Source organism: Ailuropoda melanoleuca, chromosome 9, assembly GCF_002007445.2.
Source record: "Ailuropoda melanoleuca isolate Jingjing chromosome 9, ASM200744v2, whole genome shotgun sequence".
Taxonomy (NCBI): Eukaryota; Metazoa; Chordata; class Mammalia; order Carnivora; family Ursidae; genus Ailuropoda; species Ailuropoda melanoleuca.
Genome location: NC_048226.1, coordinates 25,164,483 through 25,188,815, shown reverse-complemented (window position 1 = coordinate 25,188,815; position 24,333 = coordinate 25,164,483). Strand labels below are relative to the sequence as shown.

The 24,333-nt window shown below is 39.4% G+C and overlaps 1 protein-coding gene across 3 annotated transcripts in view; it reads right to left on the bottom strand.

Annotated features, from left to right (window-relative positions):
* The window catches only part of GABRA5 (gamma-aminobutyric acid type A receptor subunit alpha5), a 78,869-nt gene that overhangs the window by 21,789 nt on the left and 32,747 nt on the right, over positions 1 to 24,333 (bottom strand). For all 3 annotated transcript variants that reach the window (XM_019802399.2, XM_002921833.4, XM_034667986.1), the window contains exon 7: positions 8,125 to 8,207. In XM_019802399.2, the coding sequence (XP_019657958.1) occupies positions 8,125 to 8,207 (83 nt within the window). The remainder of the gene's footprint in view (positions 1 to 8,124; positions 8,208 to 24,333) is intronic.

Here is a 24,333-nt window from a genome sequence, read left to right as displayed (position 1 = left end):
GATATAAAGAAACAATCAACATCTAAAACCAATCTTCAAAATATCAGGCAGATAAAAAAGAAATTTAGCATGAGAGTTCAAAATCTCTACTGAGTCTAAGAAATGTTTATATTGGTTTTGGGCTCTCTACTGAGTTCAAAATATATGTATACACACATACACATATAACACGCACTAATTGATCTCATTTGATGTGACTGATTGTAGAAGTGATGAGATCCTATCAGGTGTGTATTTTATCTTTGAATGTAATAAATGACTTCACTGCAGTTGGTTGGCTGTTGAATATGAGATAATTTAGTGAAGAAGGATTTAGAGGGTCACATATTTTCTTTCACCAAAAATTGCTTTTGTGCTGTCTGTACTGCACACCATTGTCATTATATCTGAACATCACATTAACTTGAACATATTTAACTAGTGATGAAAAAAATGACAATTTCACTTTCAGTGTTTTGCCTTTGATCAAATCAAGAGCATAATTTTCATATGCAAAGAGGGGTATAATTTGAAGTCATACAACTCATTTTCCTCTTGGGGACATGAACAATTCATTTCCCTTTAGGGACATGATCCCCAAATAAGATGCCATAGAGATCTTTCGAAGGTTTTGTCAAGTACTGATGTGCACAGCCACCCCGTGGCAACAAATGACTTAAATAAATCCTGGTGAAAGTCCCCTTCCATTATACTGCTTCCAGCAAATAAACATGTGTTTAATTTTTCCGTGGCATTTAAAGTTCATAGTTTGAAAAATGTATATATTATTTCCATCCAACTTAAACTTTTGGCTCATCACACACAGTCACCTCTCCTAATTCCAAAAATCTCTCTGAAAAGATAGAAGTGATACAAAAGGAAACCCCCTCAGTCAAAAAAAATTTCCCTGCCAGTGGTTGTAATCAGGTAACACCTATTAACTCTGAGTACCATAGAAAAGAGAACTCCCTGAAGGCCCTGGAGAGTGAACGAACTGAGGAAGAAACTGGAGGGAGTTGCCACTTGGAAGAAGGGAATGCCGTTTTACTTAAAAAGCTTTGAGTCAGAGCTGTGAAGTGACTAAAGCTTAGATACATCCCTTAGTCTTACTGGCTTGAAGAATCAAAAGAAAAAGTCTAGAGCTATCAATATAGCACATCTGAAAAATGAGGTGTAAAATCCTAGAAAGGAAAGAGCTACAGAGAAGCCCCAAATTTGATGTAATGGATGTATGTAAACTCTACACTACGTATACTTACCCCTGAATTACACATACATAAAGCATAATCCTACCAGCCCATCTAAGGTAGAGGACCACCTGACCATTTCAGCTGTTGCCTACTGCAGGAGAGACAGAGTTTGGAGATTTCCTTTGGTCAAGTAATTAGCTAAAAACAAAAAACAAATAAACAAAAACACCTGACACTCTAAATTTAACAGAATCCAGTCTGCAATATAACACTGAGATATCCAGTAAAGAATTCAAAATATTAAATGTAAAAGAAACAGGAAAAAAGGACCCATACTCAAGAGAAAATATGATCCCAAGAGGACTCCAATCCTGGATTTAACACACAAGGATTTTAAGGCAGCTTAAACGGTTATGCTTAAGAGTGTAAAGGAAAGAAAATAATGTTCTGTAATGAAAAACCAAGAGTAAGTCTAGCAGAGACATTGAAACTATTTAAAAGAGCCATATACAAATTCTAAAATTGACAAAGATACTAAATAAAAAATTTACTGTATGAATTTAGCAGCAGACTGAAAATGACATAAAAGTCAGTGAACTTGGGGGCACCTGGGTGGCTCAGTCGGTTAAACATCTGCCTTCAGCTCAGGTCATGATCTCTGGGTCCTGGAATTGAGCTGGGAGTCAGGCTCCCTGCTGAGCCTGCCCCTCCTCGTTTTCTCTCTCTCGCTCTCTCGTGCTCTCTCTCTCTCTCATAAACAAATAAAAAATCTTTTTAAAAAAGTCAGTGGACTTGAAGATAGAGTGATAGAAATTATCCAATATAAAGAATAAAGAAAACAATTCTTTAAAAAATGAATATAATTAGAACTCCGGATGGAAAAAGGAGGATGGAACAGAAAAACATTAGAAGAAACAATGGCCAGTATTCCTCAAATTTGATGAAAGACAAATTTAGAAATTCAAGAGGTTCAGCAAACCCTAGGAAGTACCAATAAAAATAAAAACACCTATAAGGGGATTTCTGCTGCCAGAAAAATGGAGATGTGTTTTCCCCTATTCCCCCCACTAAATATAAATAGAAAACCTGGACGTGATATAAAATATATGAAGAATCTGAAAGCTAGAAAGAATAAGGCAGACAGGTCTTGGGGTCTTGGGGCCCAGGAGATGACCCAGTAGTGAGTTCTGTGGTTTTTTTCTTGCCATATACATCCCAGACTGGAAGCCCAAGAAGCTTAGCACCCAAAAGCACAATGAGCATAGACAAAACAAAGTAACACCATCACCAGAAGCCTGTGCTCCCTCTAGCCCAAGGACAGGAAAGGGTCAGCCTATCAAGTCAGAAAACTTTTAGACAATAACTGGAGAAGTCCAGTCAAACAGACCACAGAAAAACGGCAGTCCTGCCTGACCACAGACCAAAAAGAAAATGGAGAGCCCAGACTTCCACTCTCACCAGATGCCCAACCCACCAATGTAGTGGCATAAGAGAAAACCAGCACCTTCATTCCTTCTAGGCAGTAATGACACCCATTCCTTATTGTGTGCTGGCAGCCACGTGAGGAGCCTGGAGGTCCACATTAATCCAGCTGTAGCAGATCCCTCCTGCTCCTTGCTGGAGCTGTGCCAGCAGAGAATTAGTAAAAATTGAGACTTCTGGCACTGCACAGTGCTTGTGAGGCCACCCTACCCCATTTGGTGTTAGTGGAGGCCCAGTATGCAGCTGGAAATCCTGCACCCACCCAGCAGGAACAACGAGCCCCATGCACCCTTTGCCATGAGTGTTGAGTGGAGAACCTGAACTTCTACCCACTCCTGGCACTAAGGAGGTTATGCTGTACTTTTCCCTGCCAGAGCCGTGTTAAAAAAAAAAAAAAAAAGCCAACTAAAACAGAAGACTTGAATAAGCGTCTCATAACACAATACACAAAATGTCCAGGTTCCAACAGAAGATTATTTATCATACCAACAACTAGGAAGATCAAACTGAATAAAAAAAAATCAATACATACCAAAACAAATATGACCGAGATATTAGGATTACTTGACAAAGAATTTTTGAAGCAGCCATCATAAAATGCTGCAATGACCAATTACAAATATACTTCAAACAAATGAGAAATTATAAGGTCTCTGCAAAGAAATAGAGATAAGGAAAGACCAAACAGTTTTACAGTTATGTTGGTATGCTTGGGCTACCGTGACAAAACACCATAGTCTGGGTGGTTAAATTACCAAGATTTATTTTCTCACAGATCTAGAGGCTGGGAAGTCCAGGACCAAGGTGCCAGCAAATTTGTTTCTGGTGAGGGCTCTTTCCCTAGCTTGCAAATGGCTGCTTTTCTGCTGTGGGTTCACATGGCTTTTCCTCATTGCATGTGTTTGCAGAGAAAGAGAAATTTCTCCCTCTTCCTCTTCTTCTAAGGACACCAATCCTATTGAATTATGATTTCACTTAAACTTAATCTCTGTCTGTGTTAAGTGTTTGTCACTTAATTGCTCTGTCTCCAAATGCAGAAACATCAGGAATTAGGGTTTCAACATAGGAATGGGGCGGGGGGGNGGGGGGGGGGGGGGGGGGGGGGGAAGACACAATTCAGAACATAGCATTCTGCCACTGCCCCTGCCAAATTCATGTCCTTCCTGCATGCAAAATATTTCCATTCCACTTCAATAGCATCAAAATTTTAACTAATTCCAGCATCAACTCCAACATCTAAAGTCCAAAGTCTCATTAGATATCATCTAAATCAGATATAGGTGAGACTCAATTCACCCTGAGGTAAAATTCCTCAGCTGTAAGTTTGTGAACCCAAACAAATTATGTGCTTCCAAAATACAATGGTGGGACAGGCAGAGGATAGACATTTCCATTCCAAAAAAGAAATCAAAAGGAAAGGGATGATGGAGTCCCAAGCAAGTCCCCAATCTAGCAAGGCACATTCTTAAAGCCTGAGAATCTTCCTCTTTGATTCAATGTTCAGCTCTCTAGGCCTGGTAGAGTGGCAGCATCACCCCAATTACTCTGTGGGGTGCTGCTGTCGAGGCTCTCTGCAAGGACTCTGCCCTTTGAAACTGAGGCCTGTGGGGGTACTGGCAGCACCTAGGATCTCTGAATTGCCTTTGGAGTCTATTTTTCCTGGTTTCTGTTGAGAGGGCGGATCAACATCAAGGGTGTCAATTTTATGAAGCAATTGTCCAGCCACACCCTTGGTGTTCTTTCTGTAACAAGCTTCCTCATTTTTCACAATATGGGCAGGCTAAAGATTTTCTGAATCTTTAAGTTCTAGTTCCTTTTTGCTAAATAATTCCTTCTCAAATTCATCACTTGCTGTAAGCAGTGATGAGAAACTCAACAGTTTGCTTAGAAATCTCAACTAAATATCCAATTTCATTGTTCACAAGTTCTACCTTTCAGGAAACACCAGAACACAATTCAGCCAACTTCTTTGAACACAATTTAGTCAATTTGTAGCAAGGATTGCCTTTCCTCCAGTTTCCTATAACCTGCCCCTCATTTCTGCCTGAGACCTCATCAGAAGACCTTTCATACCATATGTCTACCAGCATGCTGTTCATGATTATTTGTGGATTCTCTAAGAAGATGGAGGCTTTCTCTCCAGTTCTCCTTTATTCCTTCTGAGCTCTCACCAGAATCCCAAGTCCCTTCAAGCAGTGTTGAATTTTATATCATGCACCACAGTACTGTCCAGCCTCTCTACCCATTATCCAGTTCTAACGACACTTACACATTTTCTTTTATTTTTGGGGGGCGGGACATCCACATTTTTAAGTGTTTGTTACAGCAGCACCCACTTCTCAGAACCAATATATGTATTAGTCTCCAGAGAAAATCTCTCTCCAGAGAACCAATAGAACATAGCTAGATATTCCTTTTTAAAAAATTTATTAAGAGGGATTGGCTCATGTGAAAATGGATGCTGAGAAGTCCCGCAGTCAGCAAGCTGGAGACCCAGGAAAGCTGATGGTGTAGTTCCAGTCTGAGAACTGGCTGGCCAGAGACCCAAGAGCTGTTTTACTTTGAATCCAAAGGCAAGAAAAGACCAATGGTCCTGATCAAGGCAGTCAGGCAGGAGGAGTTTTCCCAACTATTACTAGTTTTCTGAGAATGCTTTTCCTGCATCAATTGATATTACTATGTTAGTTTTCTTTTTTCTTTTTTTTAAAGATTTTATTTTTTTAGAGAGACAGTGTATGTGAGCACAGTAGGGGCAGAGAGAGAGGAGAGAGAGAGAGAATCCCAAGCCGACTCCACACCCAGTCAGAGCCTGACACAAGGCTTAATCTCACAACCCTGAGATCATGACCTGAGCTGAAACAAAAAGTCAGATGCTTAATCGACTGAGCCACCGAGGTGCCCCTATTATGTTAATTTTCTTGTTTAGCATGTTAAAATAGTGGATTATAACTCAGTCTTGCATCTCTGGAATAAACTGCTTGGTCTTGGTCATTGCGTATTATTCATTTTATTGTTGAATCCAATGTACTCATACTTTGTCAAGGATTTTTTTGTCTCTCTACATGGGGGATATTGATCCAAAGTTTTGTCATTTTTGCAATATCTTTGGTTTTGGTGCCAAGGTAATCTGGCTTATAAAGAGAAAAGTACAAAACACTAATGAAAGAAATCAAAGAAGATCTAAACAAATGGAGTTATTTCACGTTCATGAACAGGAGGCCTAAATTATGTCAAGATATAAGTTTTTCCCTACTTGATCTATAGATCCAATGCAATAACAATTAAAATCCCAGCAAGTTATTTTGTAGATATTGACATATTGACTCTAAAGTTTATGTGGATGGGCAAAAGATAGTCAGCACAATATTGAAGAAGAGCGAAGTCAGAGAACTGACACTACCCAACTTCAAGACTTAGTATAAAGTTATAATACTCAATACATTGTAGTATTGGCAAAAGAATAGGCAAATAGATCAATGGAACAGATTAAAAAGCTCAAAAATAGACCCACACAAGCCAAGTCAACTGCTCTTTGACAAAGGCAATACAATGGACTAAAGATAGTCTTTTCAACAAATGGTGCTGAAACTACTAGACATCTACATGCAAATTAAAAAAAAGAGGATCTAGATGTAGACCTTATATCTTCACAAAAATTAACTCAAAATAGATCACAGACCTATGCAAAAAATGCAAAACTATAAAACTCCTAGGTGATAACACAGAAGGAAATCAAGATAGCCTTAGTTTTTAGATACATCAGAGACATGATCCATTAAAGAAAGAATTAATAAGCTAGACTTCATTATAATTATAAATGTCTGCTATTGAATGACACTGTCAAGAAAGTGAGATGATAAGCTGCAGACTTGGAGAAAATATTTGCAGAACACATATCTGATAGAGAGCTGATACACAAAATATACAAACAATAAGAAAATGAACCAGATTAAAAATGGGCAAAAGCCCTGAACAGACACCTCACCAAAACACCATAAACAGATAGCAAATAAACATATGAAAAGCTATTCAGTATCATACGACATAAGGATATTATAAATTAAAATAAGATACCATTACACACCTATTGGAATAGATAAAATCCCATATACTGATAACACCAAATGCTGGTGAAGATGTGGAGCAACTCTTATTCTTTGCTAGTGGGAATGACAATTTGTCAACTTCTTACACAGCTAAATATATTCACACTATATGATCCAGCATTGGTGCTTCTTGATATTTAACCAAAGGAGTTGAAAATGTATGTCCACACAAAAACCTACACACAGATAGTTTTAGCAGCTTTCTTTATAATTGCCCACACTTGGAAGCAACCAAGTTGTCATTCAACAGGTGAATGGATAAATTATGGTACAACCAGACAATGGAATATTACTCAGCACTAAAAGGAAATAAGGCATGGAGAAACCATAAATACATATTACCAAGTAAAAGCAGCAATCTGACAAGGCTGCATACTATGTGATTCCAACTGTATGACATTCTGGAAAAGGAAAAACTATGGATACAGTCAAAAGATCAGTTTTTAGGGACTGAGGCAAGGGAGGGTGAATCAGTGGAGTCCAAAGGATTCTAAGGAAACCGCTTGGTATGATAATATAATGGTGTATACATGGCATTATACACTTATCAAAACCTACAGAATATACAACACAAGAGTGAAGCCTAACATAATGTAACAATATTGGTTCATCAATTATAAAAAAAATATAGTACCTTAATACAAATCTGATGCTCAATCTCAAAAAGCACATTTTTCTGCTTTCAAAAATGAAAACTTCACTAGCATGAGCACAGATGGAGAGCATAAATAAAGAAGGGAATAGTTTGGTTCTAACCCTGCCTTCCAGCATCTCAGAAGCGAGGATGAGGTTGCGGCATATGTCGGGACCAGTATCATCACTCCACTGTCTGGGATGGCTGGAATTGAAGGCTTTCTACTAGATTCAGAGAGATGTTCGCCTAATGAATAATTATTTGTTCAAGCAACGAGTTTCCCAATATGTGTACAAGGTGAGTAGTAAGGGTGAATACGACAAGGTCATTGCTCTCATGAACGCTCTAGAAGAAGTGAGTTAAGACAGCAACGACTACAATGCAACAGAAAAGATACTAGCTGGGTACTGGAAAGTGGGTCTTGAAGTTTGGTCCCTTGGAGGAGGCAACCTGCAATCTGAGAAGTGAAAATAAGAAAAAACTGCCAGGTGAAGGTCTGGAAACACTTCTCCAGGATCACATTCTAGATGGCTTGTGCCTCCACTCACATTCTCTCATAGATAAGGAAACTAGTCTGTGAGGACAAAGGTATAAGCAATCCACAGCATTCCAGTCTTGACAAGCAGACTGCTATCCATACCATGCTTATTCACATATGGAACCTAAATTCTGAATGAATGTGGAAATAACTCTGAAAGTATATCCATGGTTCTTACTTGTGAAAATAACTTACAGCTGCCAAATTTCAGAGGGCAAGCATGGGCATCCATCGGGAAATCCTCAAGTTGCATTGGGCATTCTGCGGAGATGGTCAAGCTGAAAAGTAAGAGATGAAGACCTTTAAATGACTCTCCAATTCTGGCTATTTACTCAGCAGCCACCATGTTCCATAAAGCCGTGTTAAGCACTTCACTCATTATTTTAATTACCATATTTCATGAAATTGTCTAACCTGTTTCACCAAATTATATAGGTTTCCACTGATTTAGAAATAAGACTTAAGTCACATCTACTCAGTTCTGTGGCTTAGTGTGTGTGTCTGTACATACATTACCACTTGTAAAGCAATTTTCAGATGCCTTTAAAAATGATTTATTCTTTGTTTCCCATCCCTTACTCAGAGTAATCTAAAAACTTCCTTTGTCAAGGCTGAAAATGTATGTATTTTCTGAAATATTTTATAAGCTCAAAAAATATAAATGTGTAATAAATGCTCAGTCCAAATTTTGACCGGAAGCTGGCTATGATTATTGTGTACTGGACTGATGACATGACACTGCAGAGTAGGTGAAATTTGTTATGACTGCAATCTTCTGGTACAACCTAATTGTTTTTAATCCAAGTCTGGTCTTCCAGATAATAACACCACCATCTACTACCACTGTCACCAATGACTCAAACAGTAATGGGACATAATATCCACCAGGTCTATGCCAGGCACTATGTCAAATGCTTAGCTGCATTAACACATCTAATCAGAACAGCATGATGAGATTTGCCACTATTAATATCCCAGCCAAGGCAGGAAAGTGATGCACAGATATTAAAGGATCAGGACAAGGATGCAGAGCTAGTAAGTCGTGGAGTCATGATTTGAACCCCGGCCCCTGACTGCTGTGGCTCCCTAATGGCACATCCTCCACATACCAAGTAGTAATGGGTTCTGCACGCCTCCAAAGCTGCCACACTGTCATGCTTTTATTTCTCTACAGCCTTTACTAATTAGGTAGCGAATCTAAATTTCATTAATGAGTTAATCTTCTGTTTCTTAAGTTTCTTATTCTACTATTTAAAACTAAATTAAATTACACAGAATGAAATCATAATATAAAACATTCACCTTTAAACAGATGTTATAATTACATTTTTAGACAAATAATAATTCGACATGATATTAGCACTATTGGTCCTTCCTTCTTATATTGAGTCTGGATCTTGGCTATGTGCCCAGGGTGAGAATAAAAATGTAAAAACATTCATTTTTGCCTTCACTACTTCCTCCTGTTAAAACAGAGTAAACTTTTGCTATTAAATTGGGCACAGAATTCACAAACTTGATGATTGCAGACAGAGTAGTTAATGTATGTATTCTCTGAATGAATGACACAAAAATGTGATTCAGTGCAAGAAAGGTCTGTGTCTGTCAAGGAGAAGAAATCCTCTGCTGCCTCTGGTTTGAGGTGCCATTCCCCCAAGGATGGAGTAATGCTTCAAAGGTGTGAGCTCACATAGACTAGAACATAGCACCTAAGTATCATACTCATTTAAAATGATATACTGTATATGTTCATTGAAGGATATGGGAACGTACAGGAGACTTGTAAAGGAGAAAACTACAAATAGATATCATTTCACTTATAATTTCACCCATAAATTTTGTCCAGAGTTTTTTGACACGTACATGTATTTTCTTTTTGTTCTTGGTATACAAAATTCAGTCTTTCATATACCTAATCTTAAGAACAGGGTACTTTCCATGTGAAAATCTCTACATAATCATGACTTTGAAAGACGAACTATTTAATTGTAGGATACAGATGTGTGGGCTCTAAATATGTGCATATACATATAGTATATATATAATATATATACATATGTAATATAATATGTACAATATTAAATCAACTATGTTTAAAGATAACATAATAACAGATATATTATAAATATTTATATTTGATTAATTATTCCATTTTCTATTATTAATAATGGATATATTATTTAAGATATTAAAGCAATTATTGTTAGACTTATAGATTGTTTTACATGATAAATAATCTGCAGTGGACCTCTTGAAAAAAAATTATGTAAAAGGACTATTATTAGAGACTATGAAGTGGATAAGGTACTTATTAGAATTAAGAAACTTATGACAAAAAAAATCACAGTCTGTGAAGAGAACATTTAGCCAACACAGAAGAAAATAATGTTAACTTTAGTTGTTTGTTACCAAATTTAAGAAATTTTTAAAGTAAAGCAAATAGTGGGACAAAAAACTTAAAAGAGTCAAAAATGTTTTAGAGAATAAATCCACATGAGCTCAGAAAATCTAAAATCTAAAATTTTCTTCAGAAGCAAATTTTTAGTAGGAAGATAGGAAGTATATATAAAGCTGCAATGCCAGGTACAAAGCAATAAACGTGAGAATAAGCACGCAAAATAACAGTGCTGTAGGAGCTTAAAGGAGAATAGTTTTGATTAGGAGATTAGGAGATTCTGTGCTGGTCTACAGCCTCTGTTCAAACAGTTTATGGATGCAGGTATATGGAAGACCCTGGGCTCAGTCAGTGGGAGCAGTGTGAGGTAGGGAGTAAGCAGGGATGCTTCAAGTGTGCAGCACTTGAACCAGCTGCACACTTGAACCAGCACTGCACACTTGAACCAGCACTGCAGTTTTCAAGCTGCCCTCCCAAAATGCTGACAACTTTATAGGCCCCACTCCCATCATGAGGGTGACATGGAGATGGTCTCTCCATGGAGGAATCTTCTCTCTAGACACAGCCATGTCTGCCAGCTCATATAACTGAGCTTCTGACCCCAGAAAACACTCTACTGCTCACTGGGTGTGGAGGCTGACTTGAAGCCAGATGTGCTGGCTGAGTCCTTGGCAGTGTCGTGAATCATGGTTAATTCCTCTTCTCTCTGTGCTCCATGTGGTACTTTCCTTCCATCTCCATGGCCACTGGAGGAGGCACCACCACCTGACGTTTCTATTGTTTGCCCCTACTTGTCAGAGAACATCCCCTCAAGGAGACTGGAACTCCCATCTTGGACACACTGCCCACTCCTGGCTTTCCCCCCTTTTCCTCATGCCCTCCTTCTTTCTTGGCCAACACCATGTATTTATAAGAGAGACGAGAAGTCTTCCTTTCTGTCTTGGTGGTCTTTCTTACCTGCTCAGTTCATCTCATGTCCTGCTTTATTATGGCTGTTTGGCCCTGAGAACTGGTTACCTTTTGAAAGCTACTGCACTGACATTTAAAGATGGTAAGGATTATACACTAAGGAGTCTGCTTTCCGCATAAAGCTGCAGGAACAGAGGGTTTAGTGATGGTGGGAAGAGACCGGTGGACAGAATTTAGCTGGATCTAAAAAGAAGAATATGTTTAAAGAAGAAATAATTCCAGTAAAAACATTAAAAAAATAGTAATTCTGCAATTACCATCTCAATAAGTGCTATCATTAAAGCCTCATGGATTGTTCCCCCATTTTAACAGACCTCCTTAGAAGTAGAATTCCAAACACTGGAAAAATATACATCTATGATAGCAACTTTCTTCTAAAGGATGAATGTATTATTCAGCTAACTCCCCTAAAAGCAAATGTTTCAGCCTCAGTAGGGGAACAACATTTAAATTTTTGATCTCTTTGAACATTTCAAAAATGGCAATGCTTTTATAATCCTCAAAAAATATCTCTAGATAAGAGGAAACCTTCCATTGATGGGTTCCCTGAAATGTAGAATGCCTTGATATATAACCAACCTCCTTCATACAGAACTGAGATCAAAGCACTCTAAGGAATAATAGATTGTCATAGCTCAAAGGAGCCAGCCAGGCTACCTACTAGAAACTTTCACTTTTCAGATGAAGGAAATGAAATCTAAAAGGTTAAGAAATGTCCCTTATGGAAAAACTTCACTGAATTACTGGTAGATGAAGAATCCAGCATTTTCCCCCCCAGAGGTCAATTTTCTATTTTTCTTCCCATTTCTGTTAAGACATTCAAGCATTACTTACTGAAACAAATGTCCCAATTTTCAACAACATTTTATTTTTGGGGTCAGGAAAGGGCATTTTGTGAGATAAACTACTTCCTTCAACTTGGATTTATATCATACTAATCAAGGGTTTAGGGTCCTAAACTCATTACAGAAGTCTCTGCTTGACCAGTGGGTAGCTCACAGTGGAGATCACTTTAAGATGGTTAAAACAGCCAAATTCTAGGGTCGCTTTGCTATTAACTAACTATAAACTAACTAACTAATGAACAGTTTGTAAAACTGCCTAACTTTTCTGGTCCAGTTTCCCCTCTGAAGAAGAAAGATAATAACAGTTGCTTTTATTTTCTGGGGAAAAAAAGTTGATAAGTGTGCAAAGGGGGTTAGTCTCCAGATGTCTACCTAATAATTTCTTCCGATTGGAGCCTTCTTCACTTACATGAAAATACTGCATCAGTGCAGCAGAAGGTATAGTGGTGGCAGGTAGAAAAATGGTCCTACAGAGATGCCCATGTCCTAACTCCCCACACTTCCAAACTATTAGATATGTTACTTTAAGTGGCAAAGGAACTTTACAGATGTGATTAAATTAGGGCCCTTGGGATAGGGGAGATTATCCTGGTTTATACAGATGGGCCCAGTGTAATTGTAATCACAAGGGTTCTTATGAGAGAGAGGCAGGAGTATCAGGGTCAGAAAAGGAGATGTGATGACAGAAGCAGAGATCAGCGCAGTGTGGCCATGAACTCAGGAATGTGGGTAGCTTCTAGAAGGTGGAAGAGGCAGGGAACAGATTCTCTCCTAGAGAATCCAGAAAGAATTCTGGGTGTTATATGCACCTGATATGATGATGAAATTGGATACTTAGATGAGGTTTCCAAGCAGAGTGTTGTAGTTGTGGCCTGTTTTCTTCCTACTGCTTATAGTAAAATGTGAGAAGAAAAAGATAGGATGAAGGACCAGGACTTCATCTGGGAAATTCTGCCTTTTCAGGTTGCAAAAGATGCTGTAATTAGGAGATTAACTGTCAGGAAAGAATGCTCTTAAAATAAAGACAAAGGTGTGGTTGGACAAACTTTTGCTAACTCCTCAAAAGTATCAAAGGGTCAGAGTATTCAGTTACACATTAGACTCTCTGAGATTAGGTGTGTGACTCATGGCACCCCTCAACCATGTAAGCAAAAGCCAGGAATAAAGATTAGATTATCCATGAAAGATTTAAGTAGGAGCTTCTTGTCTAGTGGTGTGAATTCTTGAGACACATAGGAGACCTACAAAATTTTTGAGAATTTTATACCAGCAGACACAATGCCAATTTGGACTGAAAAGGACAGAGAGAGGGAATAGTGCTTCATTTTTTTCCTGAAATTTTCTCACCTTTCAAATGGAAATATCTGTAACTGTTATCATATGCCTGTCCAACCATTTGATTTGGGGAGCAGAAACTTGTTTCTTGAGTTCCACAAATTCACAGATGGGAAGGAATTGTGCCTCAGGGTAGATCAGACCCCGATCATCTTACATAGCTGATCTAGATAATGATATTCGAAACTTTTGAGCTGCTGAGATTTAGCTGAGATTATGGACTTTAATTCAATGCTGTAATGAGTTGTGACATTTGGAGATACTGGAATGGGGTTAATATATTTTGTATGTGGGAAAGACATGAGTTTTGGGGAGGACCAGAAGACAGATTGTGGTAGGCAAAATAATAACTTCTAAAGATGGTCATGTCCTAATCCTTTCTACCTACCACAGTAAAAGGAACTTTTCAGATTAGGACAGGATTAAGGCTCTTAAAATGGGAAGATTATCCTGGGTTATCTGGCTGAGCCCAATGTAATCATAAGGCTACTTATAAGAAGAAAAACAGGAGTGTCAGAGTCAGAGAAAAAGAGATGTGATGATGGAAGGAGTGATGGCAGGGCCATGAGCCAAGGAATGCACACATCCTCTAGAAGCTGGAAAAGGCAAGAAAATATTCTTCCCTAGAGAATCTGAAAGAGACACAATCTTACCAAAAGCTTCACACTCCTAGTCTCCAGAGCAGTGAATAATAAATGTATGTTGTCTTAAGTCAGAAAATTTGTGGTAATTTGTTACAGCAGCAATAGAAAAATAATACAGTAGTTTCCCTTAAAAAAATAGTATTAGAAGTCAAATGGTCAGTTGTTAGTGTGCTGAATAACAGGCCCATGTATATGTTGAAATCATTTCCCAAAGTTAAGAAAGAAATTTGGTAATATTAGCCAATTTATAAACAGCTCACGAAGCGTTAGCCACAATGAAAATTCAGACCTTGCTAATGAAATAGCATCTCTAGCTAAGTGTCCTGCCTTGGTCAGTTTGTGAGCCATACACCATGCCTCAGCTAGATTCACTCGTGGAAACAATCTCTCTTTAAAGATGTTACAGTGACTCTCAGGCAATATATGAAATTTATTTGGGAACTCTAAGAATTAAACATTAACATAGCATCTAATGATTGGTGTTATGGGAAAGAAAGAAGGCTTAACTTGGTCACGATAGGCTTCTAACCCTATGAGTCCTTGTACGGAACAGATGAATGCGTAATGCAGACAACTTTCTACTTACCACACCTGCTCCCATCTGAAAGGCTGCAGGGTTTCGAGACAGAACAAAGCTGGTGCAGCTGATCTGCCATTCCCATAGGCAGCATTGTTATTGTACTGTACCCTCGCTGGGATGCCTCTGGCTTATTCCCACCTGCATGGGCGCATGAAGGGCTCCTCCAACCCTTCAGTAGGGATGCTGCTGGAGAGTTCTCCCTTCTCTGTAGCTAAATCACATCCTCTTTGTTGATGGAACTGTAGATTGACACTGCATGTGAGGAGTAGCTTTTCTACTGTGAGGGGGTGTCTGAAAGGAAGCCCAGCTCTGAGGAGTATATGCCTCCTCTTCCTATATTTGACTCACCTCTAGATTGGCAAATGAAGAGAAGTTTATTCATGTATTCAATTACAAAGAACTGGCATTATTATTAATACAAATATGTAAATATATTATTATAAGTATAAATTATGTACATTTAATAATTTACTAGTGCTAGGAATACACTTAGCCGTCCTTCTCCTTCAGAACTTTCTTTTTGATACCTTCCTGATGCTAAAACCCTGCCCCACTGGAGCTTTCTCCCTTGTATGCCTGCATTCAGGAAAAAAACTGTAAACTTTTTCATTAAATAAAAGAATGCAACAAAGCATTTGTCTTGTTATGAACAATCACTAACATGATACCATGCATACTACTGGTTAGTTAGGAATTACCAGTTCTTGGGAACCTAACTATAATTTATAACAATGTTTTGAGGAAAAATGTATTCTAAAACTCAGTCAACTATATAAAAACTGAACTTTTTGAATCTAAACATTGTCAAGTTGGGAACAGTGTATGTTGGAACCCAAAGGTTCCTGATGCCAGGCTCATCCATTCCCCTGCCTTTTTATTAACTGTAATGTGTGTACTGGTCCCTGCAATTGTGTGTGGTCCAGGCAAGAACTTCAAGCCTTGTTAATTTCAGCACCTGGCCATTGTGCTTGTTCTGGTTAGCCAACCTCCTAAGGGATCTTCCCCATAGCACTAACCCTGGCCCTACCCAAATCACAGGAAGGGGTTTTGCCTGTGATCATGAATAGATGAAATACCAAGTTCAGGAGTTAGTGAGGTAGGGGAATGGGGAGTAGTCAACGGAGATCTAAAAGAATAAAGTGTGCAGTGATCTGCTTAAAATGTAATCGAATTTAAATTCAGTGAAGGGCAACCTTGTAAGAAGCAGAAATTAGGAAACTATCTGAAAGTTCAAATAAGAATATACTAAAATGATGAATGTTCTGATTTATGCAATCTAGAGTTCCACGCTTTAAAAAAAATGTGTTTTAACAGAATGAATGTCTTCTTTTTAGCAATGGAGCCAAATTCTACAACTTACTTCAAGCTTGAATTACAGATTTCAACAGTTAGTTGAAAGCTAATTAATTCATTTTGTACTCTTATTGTAATAAGAATGTACATGAGACCACCCACTGGAATTATGCTAGGCTAAAAATATTCTCTGAACTTTGCATTCCTCCTCAGCTATTGGAAAGATGTCAGCAATTCTCATTTATTTTGAGAAATTTAGTGTATGTGTGATAATTCTTCCCAAAGTCGGCATACTTCTTATCAAAAGGGAACATAAACTTTATTGATCTATTGTGATTAACATGGCTGTATCTATTCTTAATACTTATGTTTCTCAGGAAGGTATTATAATGATTTACCTGAGAGTGGAAATATTTTGTTTAAATTTTTATATGTATTCACATGCCCAGCAATAATTCTTATTAGATCAAATGTACGAAAATAAAGACAAGACTGAACTAAAAAAAAAAAAAATGCTGCAAAAAAGGAACAGCACAAATATGCGAATATGTTCCTTTCTCAAAATGAAATTCAAGTATGTCTTTAATCATAAAACATAGGGCAATCAATACTGTAATACAGGAGAAAGCAGAGAGAAGAGGCACTAGAATCAAATAGACCCTGTTTCAACTCTCATCTCAGGCTCTGTGTACTTGCTGTGTTACTCAGCATTCCTGGGCCCAAACTATCCTCTAAAGGGGATCTAAAGCTTATTTTACAGTGCTGTTTTAAGTCCTGAATATAAATGTGTAATGCAATACCTAACACATTATAGATGCTTTAAAAATGAAAATGCTAGGGAAGAAATAAAGGTGACATCAGTGAAAGTGGCGAATTAGGAAACATCCACAAAAGCAATGAATAAGCTCACAAAAACTGTCAGCATCTTTTTTTTTTTTTTAGAATTGGAATCTAATAAAGAAGTTATAACAGCCAGGAGAATGCTTAGTGAAGACAAAGAATATGTGAATTTCAGTGAGCAAGCTCTGTGGCATTTGAACTTACACTGTTATCAGTCCCCATTCTCTAGCTCTGCAGTGACCTCGAAAATGACAGCCCATATTCCTGCTGCAGGTTACTGAAGGAGCTGAAGGTGGATCCCTGAAGGACTGACTCAGGGTTTGCTTTAGTTTCAACTGACTCAGAGTTTTCTAAGGCTGAGATGTCCTCTAAGGGACCATTTGTTCAAAACATTTAAACACAAATATATTCACCACAGCCATGGGGCAATGGACACAGCTGGGGCAAGCAACAAACAGACAGAAAAGTCTAGGAAGGACAAGCTAGGGAAAGAGATAATGGGGAAGTAAGGGCTGAAAGCTCCACATAGTCCAGAAAATCTAGAAAAATATGTGCATGCCCAGGGCTGGATGCATGCTCAGAAAAGTCCCAAGAAGACTAAGTTCTCATCTCCAGCTGAGCTAAAAGCACTGCAAAAGCAGGACACAAAAGCTATGGAAGTTGTAAACTGCCTGGCTAAGCACTGAAGGAGCACCCCAACACACACAGAACTTATCCGCAAAGACTGAGTTTTCATTTTTAGGGAACTGTTCCAGATTTTAACAACATAGATACATATAAATGCCAGTATTATTATATTTTTGGTTTATAACCCCTCTCTTATCCTATATGATTTAAAGGACAAATGCATAAGATGAGAATTATTAATCTACGCTAGTGGCAACACTATGTAAAAAGATGTGATTTGTGACAATAACAATATAAGGGAACAGAGTTATCCAAGCAGTTTTTGTATACCACTGAAACTAAGTTGGTATTAATTCAAACTTGATTGTCATGAACTTAGATGTTAATTTAAATACCCAGAGTAAGCACTAAGAAAATAACTAAAGATATATACAGTAAAAGAAATGAGATGGAATTGAAATGTTCCACTAGGAAAAAAATCAATTGAACACAAAAGAAGGTACTAATGGAAGAATTAAGGAACGAAAAAGAAATAAGTCATATAGAAGGTGAATAGAAAAAAAGGCAGTATTTTCTTGTCAGTAATTGTATTAAATATAAATGGAATAAAACTTCAATTAACAGGCAGAGACTGGTAGAATCAATACAGAAATATGAACCTTACTGTCTACAGCAGATTCACTTTAGTTCCAAAAACACAAGAAGCTGAAAGTGAAAAGACAGAAAAAGACATTCTATTCAAACCATAACCAGATGAGAACTTAAGACAAAATTTGTTATAAGAGACAAAGAAGGATACTATATAATGATAAAAGGCTCAAAGTATCAAGAATATATAGAAATTATATACATACATTAATCACACTTCAATACCTCACTTTCAATAATGGCTAGAAAAACTGGACAGAATATTAATCAGAAAATAGAAGACTTAAACAGAAGACACTGTAAACCAACCAGACCACACAACCATATACAGAACACTCCATCCAACAACAGCAGAATATACATTTTTTTAAGGGCACATGGAACATTATCCAGGGTAGACCATGTATCAGCTACAAAGCAAGTTTCAATAAATTTAAAAATATTGAAATCACACAGAGTATCTCCTCTGACCACAGTGGAATAAAACTAAAAATCAGTAACAGAAGGAAAAGTGAAAACTTCATAAACATGTGGAAATTAAACCACATTCCTAAGTAACAAATGAATCTAAATCACAAGAGAAATCAGAAAATAACTTTGAGATGAATGAAAATGAAAAACACAGCATACCAAAACTTATGGGATGCAACAAAAACAGCCCCTAGATTGAAATTTAGAGCTATAAATGCCTTCATTAAAAAAGAAGAAACAACCTAATTTCATATATTAAGAAAAGCAAATTAAACCTGAAACTAATTGAAGTAAAGAAATATTAGACAGGATAAATTATATAAAGAACAGAAAAAACAATAGCCCACTGGGCTTACAAAGAAGTCTTAAGGCATAGGGCATGCTAAGTAGTGATGTGAAAGCCCTCAGGGTCCCCAATCCCACTGCCAGTCTTCCACACTACAGATGGTGCTGTTTTCAATTCCCGAATTTCTTCTTCTCCCAGATTTCCGAATGCTATAAATAATGGGAAATTTTAGCTGGCTTTAGATTTTTATTTAACATGTTTTAACAACCCAGAATCTTTCAAATGATGACACCTGTTGTAGCAGGTGGGTACACAGATATTTGATGTACTAAGTGATGCTGAGAAAACTGACCCAAGGGCAGACACATCAGAGTGGCAGCCTGCATTCTCCATAATGCAAGGACTTGCACTGAGTTTTCTGTTGTCCTTTATTCTCTGAGCAGAGAGGATTTCCTTTTCAATACTCAGAGACTTGACAGTGATTTTCTATCTAGAACTGCCAATCAGCATCATTGCTCTCAATTTCCATGACTATGGTTTGACTCTCAATCTCTTCCTTACACTTGACATTTCAAAATGCTCTATTTTCTACTATGGCGACCTCCTTATTTTAGTGAAGTATGGTTGACATACAATATTTTATTAGTTTCAAGTGCATAACATAATGATTCAACAATTCTATACATTATGAAATGCTCACCACAATGAATGTAGTTACCATTTGTTAGCATAAAAAGCTATCATAATATTATTCATTTTATTCCCTATGCTGTACTTTTCATCTCCATGATTCTATGACAGGAAGTTTGTACTTCTTAATCCTCTTTATCTATTTCACCCATTCCCCCACCTACCTCCCCTCTGGCAACCACCAGTTTGTTGTCTGTATTTAGAGTTTGTTTCTGTTTTGTTTATTTGTTTTTTTTTTTTTTAGTGGATAAAGAATCAGGGAATATTAATTACTCAGTCATAAACAAAAAATGAAATCTTTCCATTGGTGCCAACATGGATGGACCCAGAGGGTATTGTGCTAAGTGAAATGAGTAAGACAGAAAAAAACAAATGCCATATGATTTCACTTACATGTGGAATCCATAGCAACTCATTTTGTGGCAGCCCATCATTCCCACAAAGCCAGACAAATAGGCTAGACTATCTGGAGTTTCTGTGAATCAGGAAAGGTTTCAGGTTTCTCTCACTATTCTTCAAATTACTGAGCTCAAGGCTACTCAGAAAAGGGTCATCAACTTAGAAATGGTGCATTATTTTCAGTAGTATGATAAAAAAAAAAAAAAGCAGTAAAATCTCCTCCATGGGTCAGTCATGTCCCCAGTACATAGCGGATGCCCTGCAAGTGGTGATGACTGGTCTGCACCGTGCTAGCTGGGTTGATGGTGGCCCCCGGAAGGGCCAGTGCCATATGGTAGAGAAATAATAAAAAGCAGGCAGTATGTTCAAAACCAGACGGTTAACGAAGAACTAGAGAAGCAGTCACTATTTGAGAACACTGGGATGAGTTTCAAACCTTGGTGAAATGTGCATGAGGAGATGTCCTGTATGCCATTAATCAGGGCTTGACTGTGTTTTAAAGCATATGGGTAGACAGACAGTAGTTGGACCCAAAGAAGCAGACGAATTTTCAGAGAAGAAACCCAAGAGTGATGCCAGAAGACAAAACATGGGAGGAACCCTATTCTGTCTTAGATCCATGTGGCCAAGTCCCAGTTCAATCATGTACAACACAGGGCAAAATATATCCCCAACCACCTTTCAAGAGCACACACAACATACCTTGAGTGGCCACAAATATCACGTTTTAGCATCCTTGCTCGTGAGTGAGGAAAGGAACGCTGCAGGTGAGTGGAGGTTACAGGAAAAGAAAGGCTCATGCAGTGAAGGACAACAAATGCTTTAGTGTCCCAGTGTTTGGGAGGCCAGGAGATGAAGATGAAGGAAAACCTGGAAAACTGGATGTGAGCAGGAGAAGATGTGTGCCAGCCTTGGACCAGCTATTATAAGTAGGTGACAAAGAAAGTGCAACAGTCCAAAGCCATGAGAAAACATATATTGCCACGTGTAGGACGGGAGTGTAGACAGAAGCACCTTCTGTGTGAGGCTGCAGCCCATGGGGGTGCTGTGCCAGGAGCCTTGCCTGCACCATCTCACTGACGATCCCCCAGGTCGAGGAGATGCTACAGTGATGGTTCTCGTCTCCCTGATGGGAGCTGAGACTGAGAGATGACAGCACCTGGTGAAGTGGCAGAGCCAGACCCCTGCCAGCCGGTCTGGTGAACAAGGTTTATGCCCCAGACACATGGCTAGTCTCTCCTTAAGTAGTCCAAGTGTTTGGAGAGAATTGTAGGCATTACGTGGAGACATGGATCCCTTCCAGAAGGTTTTTAAACTTTTTTTTTCCAAGTGAATGCCGTAGCTGTGTTCATGGCGGTCCCCAGGCCAGGTGTCCAGGCCTCTTGCACCCTGGTGTGTGGGGCAGGACTTTCTCACTTGGTGGCTTTGACGTGGCCTCTGACCTCATGATGTCCTCTCCTGTTAAACGGAAACAGTGATTCCTACTACTCCACAAACATCTGAGGAGGAAAGTAGACATGTGGCCTATGTGGGTGGTCAGGAAAGGTTCTTCTGATCTTTTTCCTAAAACTTCCCGCAGCCCAAAGCAAAAGTAATGAGCTCTGAATACAGGGATCTTTTGAATCAGTCCCTGTCCACCATTTAGGTATTATTCCTGCTGCAGGACACACTTTTCAACTGCTACTTTCACACTTGTACATGTTCATCCCTATGTCTGGAACAGCCTTGCAAATCCGCCCCGCACCCCAACTGTTGCATCTCCTCAAGACTCAGCTCAGGTACGACTTCAGTGAGCCTATCCCCCCCACCCCCCTCCCTTACAAAGCCGGGCTTCCCCTCACTCACTGCTGTATTCCCAAATTTGCCAGCCTCCATCTCGGTGACATCCAGGTTCTATGGATGGTGTTCAATGCACAGTTTTTGCAAGGAATTTTATATCGATGAAGGGAAGCAGCAAGTAGAGAGAAAATGATGGTTAAGTGAAGGGTTGAGCGAAGGCAGGGAAGGAGTCAGACTATGGGTCAGCTCCTGGGGTCACTGCTTAGTTATTTAAATTAACACTCAGGGAGATCTGTCCAAACAGATCTGTCTTGACTCTCCTCTCCCTGTTTAATAACATACTTTCAGCTGGGAGATTAAGGCCTATCCCCTTACTCCCGCCCCTCAACACACATGTGCCCACACATTGCTCCAACTTCAGCACCGACATCTTCAGTAAGGATGTTCCCACGAGTTCAGTTGTGCATCAAGAAAGCAGAGCAGGGAGGGAGAAGGAATAGGTCCTTCAGAAGCATCTGAGGTTCTCAGTTATTCAGGTAAGCAAAGTATAGCTTGTATGCTTGGGGCCTAACAGAGCACCAGACGCAGGTGAACACAATGCAGTGGACACCACCCAGAGCCTTCCAGGAAAGGTTCATGTCTCTCTGCCATCCCCCCAGGCATGAGCACCGGCGCACTGACTGCCTGCTGCCTGGAGCTTGGTCTCTGCTGCCCCACACACACAGGGGAAGGGTTTAGTAATATGCTGAGAGCCAAACATAAAACATCTCATTTGACTGCATTTTGTCTGCACTACATATCTTCACTTAGCGGTCTCAGAGACTACACAGCTCAAGCTATTTAAAACATAATTCAACCTTTCTCTGACCTTCTCAAGAAACCCTGGTGCCCTTCAAGTGTTCCCATTCATTCATTCCTTCAAACTGTTATCTTGAGGAATAGCACAACTTCTGCAAGACGGATCTGGGAATCACTTCGGACACCTCTCATACATCACTCTATCTCAGTTCCATCAGCAAATCCTGTCAGTTCTCCCTCCAAAAGAACTCTGTCCATTTTTTTCCCCATGGCTTCTGCCTCTGGCAGAGTTGTCCTTATCTCCTACCTGGGTATGGCAAGCACCCCAAAACAGCTCCTTGATGCCACTTGGAAGCCTGATTTCTTTAAGCCATATTTTTTCACAAGGCAGTAGATTCCTAAGCTTAAACCACAATAGAAGTCCCCAATGCATTAGAATGGACCTCACTCCCCACATTAGCCTTCCCTTGCTTCCTTAAAAATACTGAGCTCTGCACATCTACTCACAGCCCTTTTCTTACCCACCCAATGCTGCCTCATCCTTCTAGCCACAATTGCAAAGTGACTTAAAGATCCCCTCCTATTATTCTCCCATGTTCTTTTCTTCTTTTCTTCTTTGTGTCTCAATGCTAACAGAAAAATAACATTTCCTAGGCTTACATTTAATAGTGTGTATTTATTGACCTTATTAATATTGCCTAAAGCATTATGGAAAAAAATTTAGGTTCAATTTTAAACAAAAATAATTTCAATAATAAAAACTAGATTAGCAATGTTTACTATTTTCTTATTAGAAGTCTATTAAAATATTTATAGTTTATTTGGTTATTCATACTTTTAAAATGCTTTTCAAAAAAAATCACCCCAATTAAAAGATTGTAAGGAAGTACTATCCCCAAAAAGGCAACTTAGGAGAGCCCAGCGTCTGTAACCCCACAGAGATCAACAATTAGCTATCCACGAACAAAAACAGCTCTACAGAACTGGAGTCCACTTAAACCTTAGTGACACCGTGGAACAAAAGCCTGCAGATAACCACGCGGAAAGGAAAGGAAGACAGCTTCCCTTTGCTCCGTCATCCCTCCCCCACAACGATATCAGCACTCAGAGCCAAGAGGACACTCCCCAGGTAGAAAGAGGACCCCCCAGGAGAGGAAGAGCTGAGTGAGTGACCAGCTTCCCTGGCCTTTCAAGGCACCATATTAAGTTCCCGCTCAGGTTATACCCAACCAAGACTGGCAGAGCTGACACAGAAAGAGGTGATGAAGAGCAAGGAACAAACACAGGGGCTGCCAGAAGCAGCCACACAGCAGGAGCAAGAGCCTTCATAGTAATCCGCTGTCCAGACAAACCCAGCAGATTTTACTACCAAAGAAACCAACGGCTAGCCCAGACACCATGGAACCCCTGCGGATTCTGCCAGCTTTTGCCCCACAGGTAGTCACAGTCACTGATGCCAGCTGCCGGAGTCCCTCCCCACGGCGCCCCCACCTGAACACAGGAACTGCAGCTAGCCCTTCTGGATGTGCACAAGCATGCCCCAGCCCGGACCCTGTCACCAGTCTCCACTACCATGTGGCTGTGGTGTAACCCAGCAACCACGGTGGTGCACACAGACAGTCAGGGCGCCTGTGCTGCCAGTGAGCCCACAGCTGGCCCTGGCTCCTGACTGCCTGCAGCCAGCCGCTGCCACGACACAGGCACCTGCAGCTGGCTTCTATAACCAAGGGTGCACAGCACTGGTTCTAGCCACCATAGCCACCTGCCTTGGTCCCTAGCTGCAGACCACAGAGATGCCGCTAAGG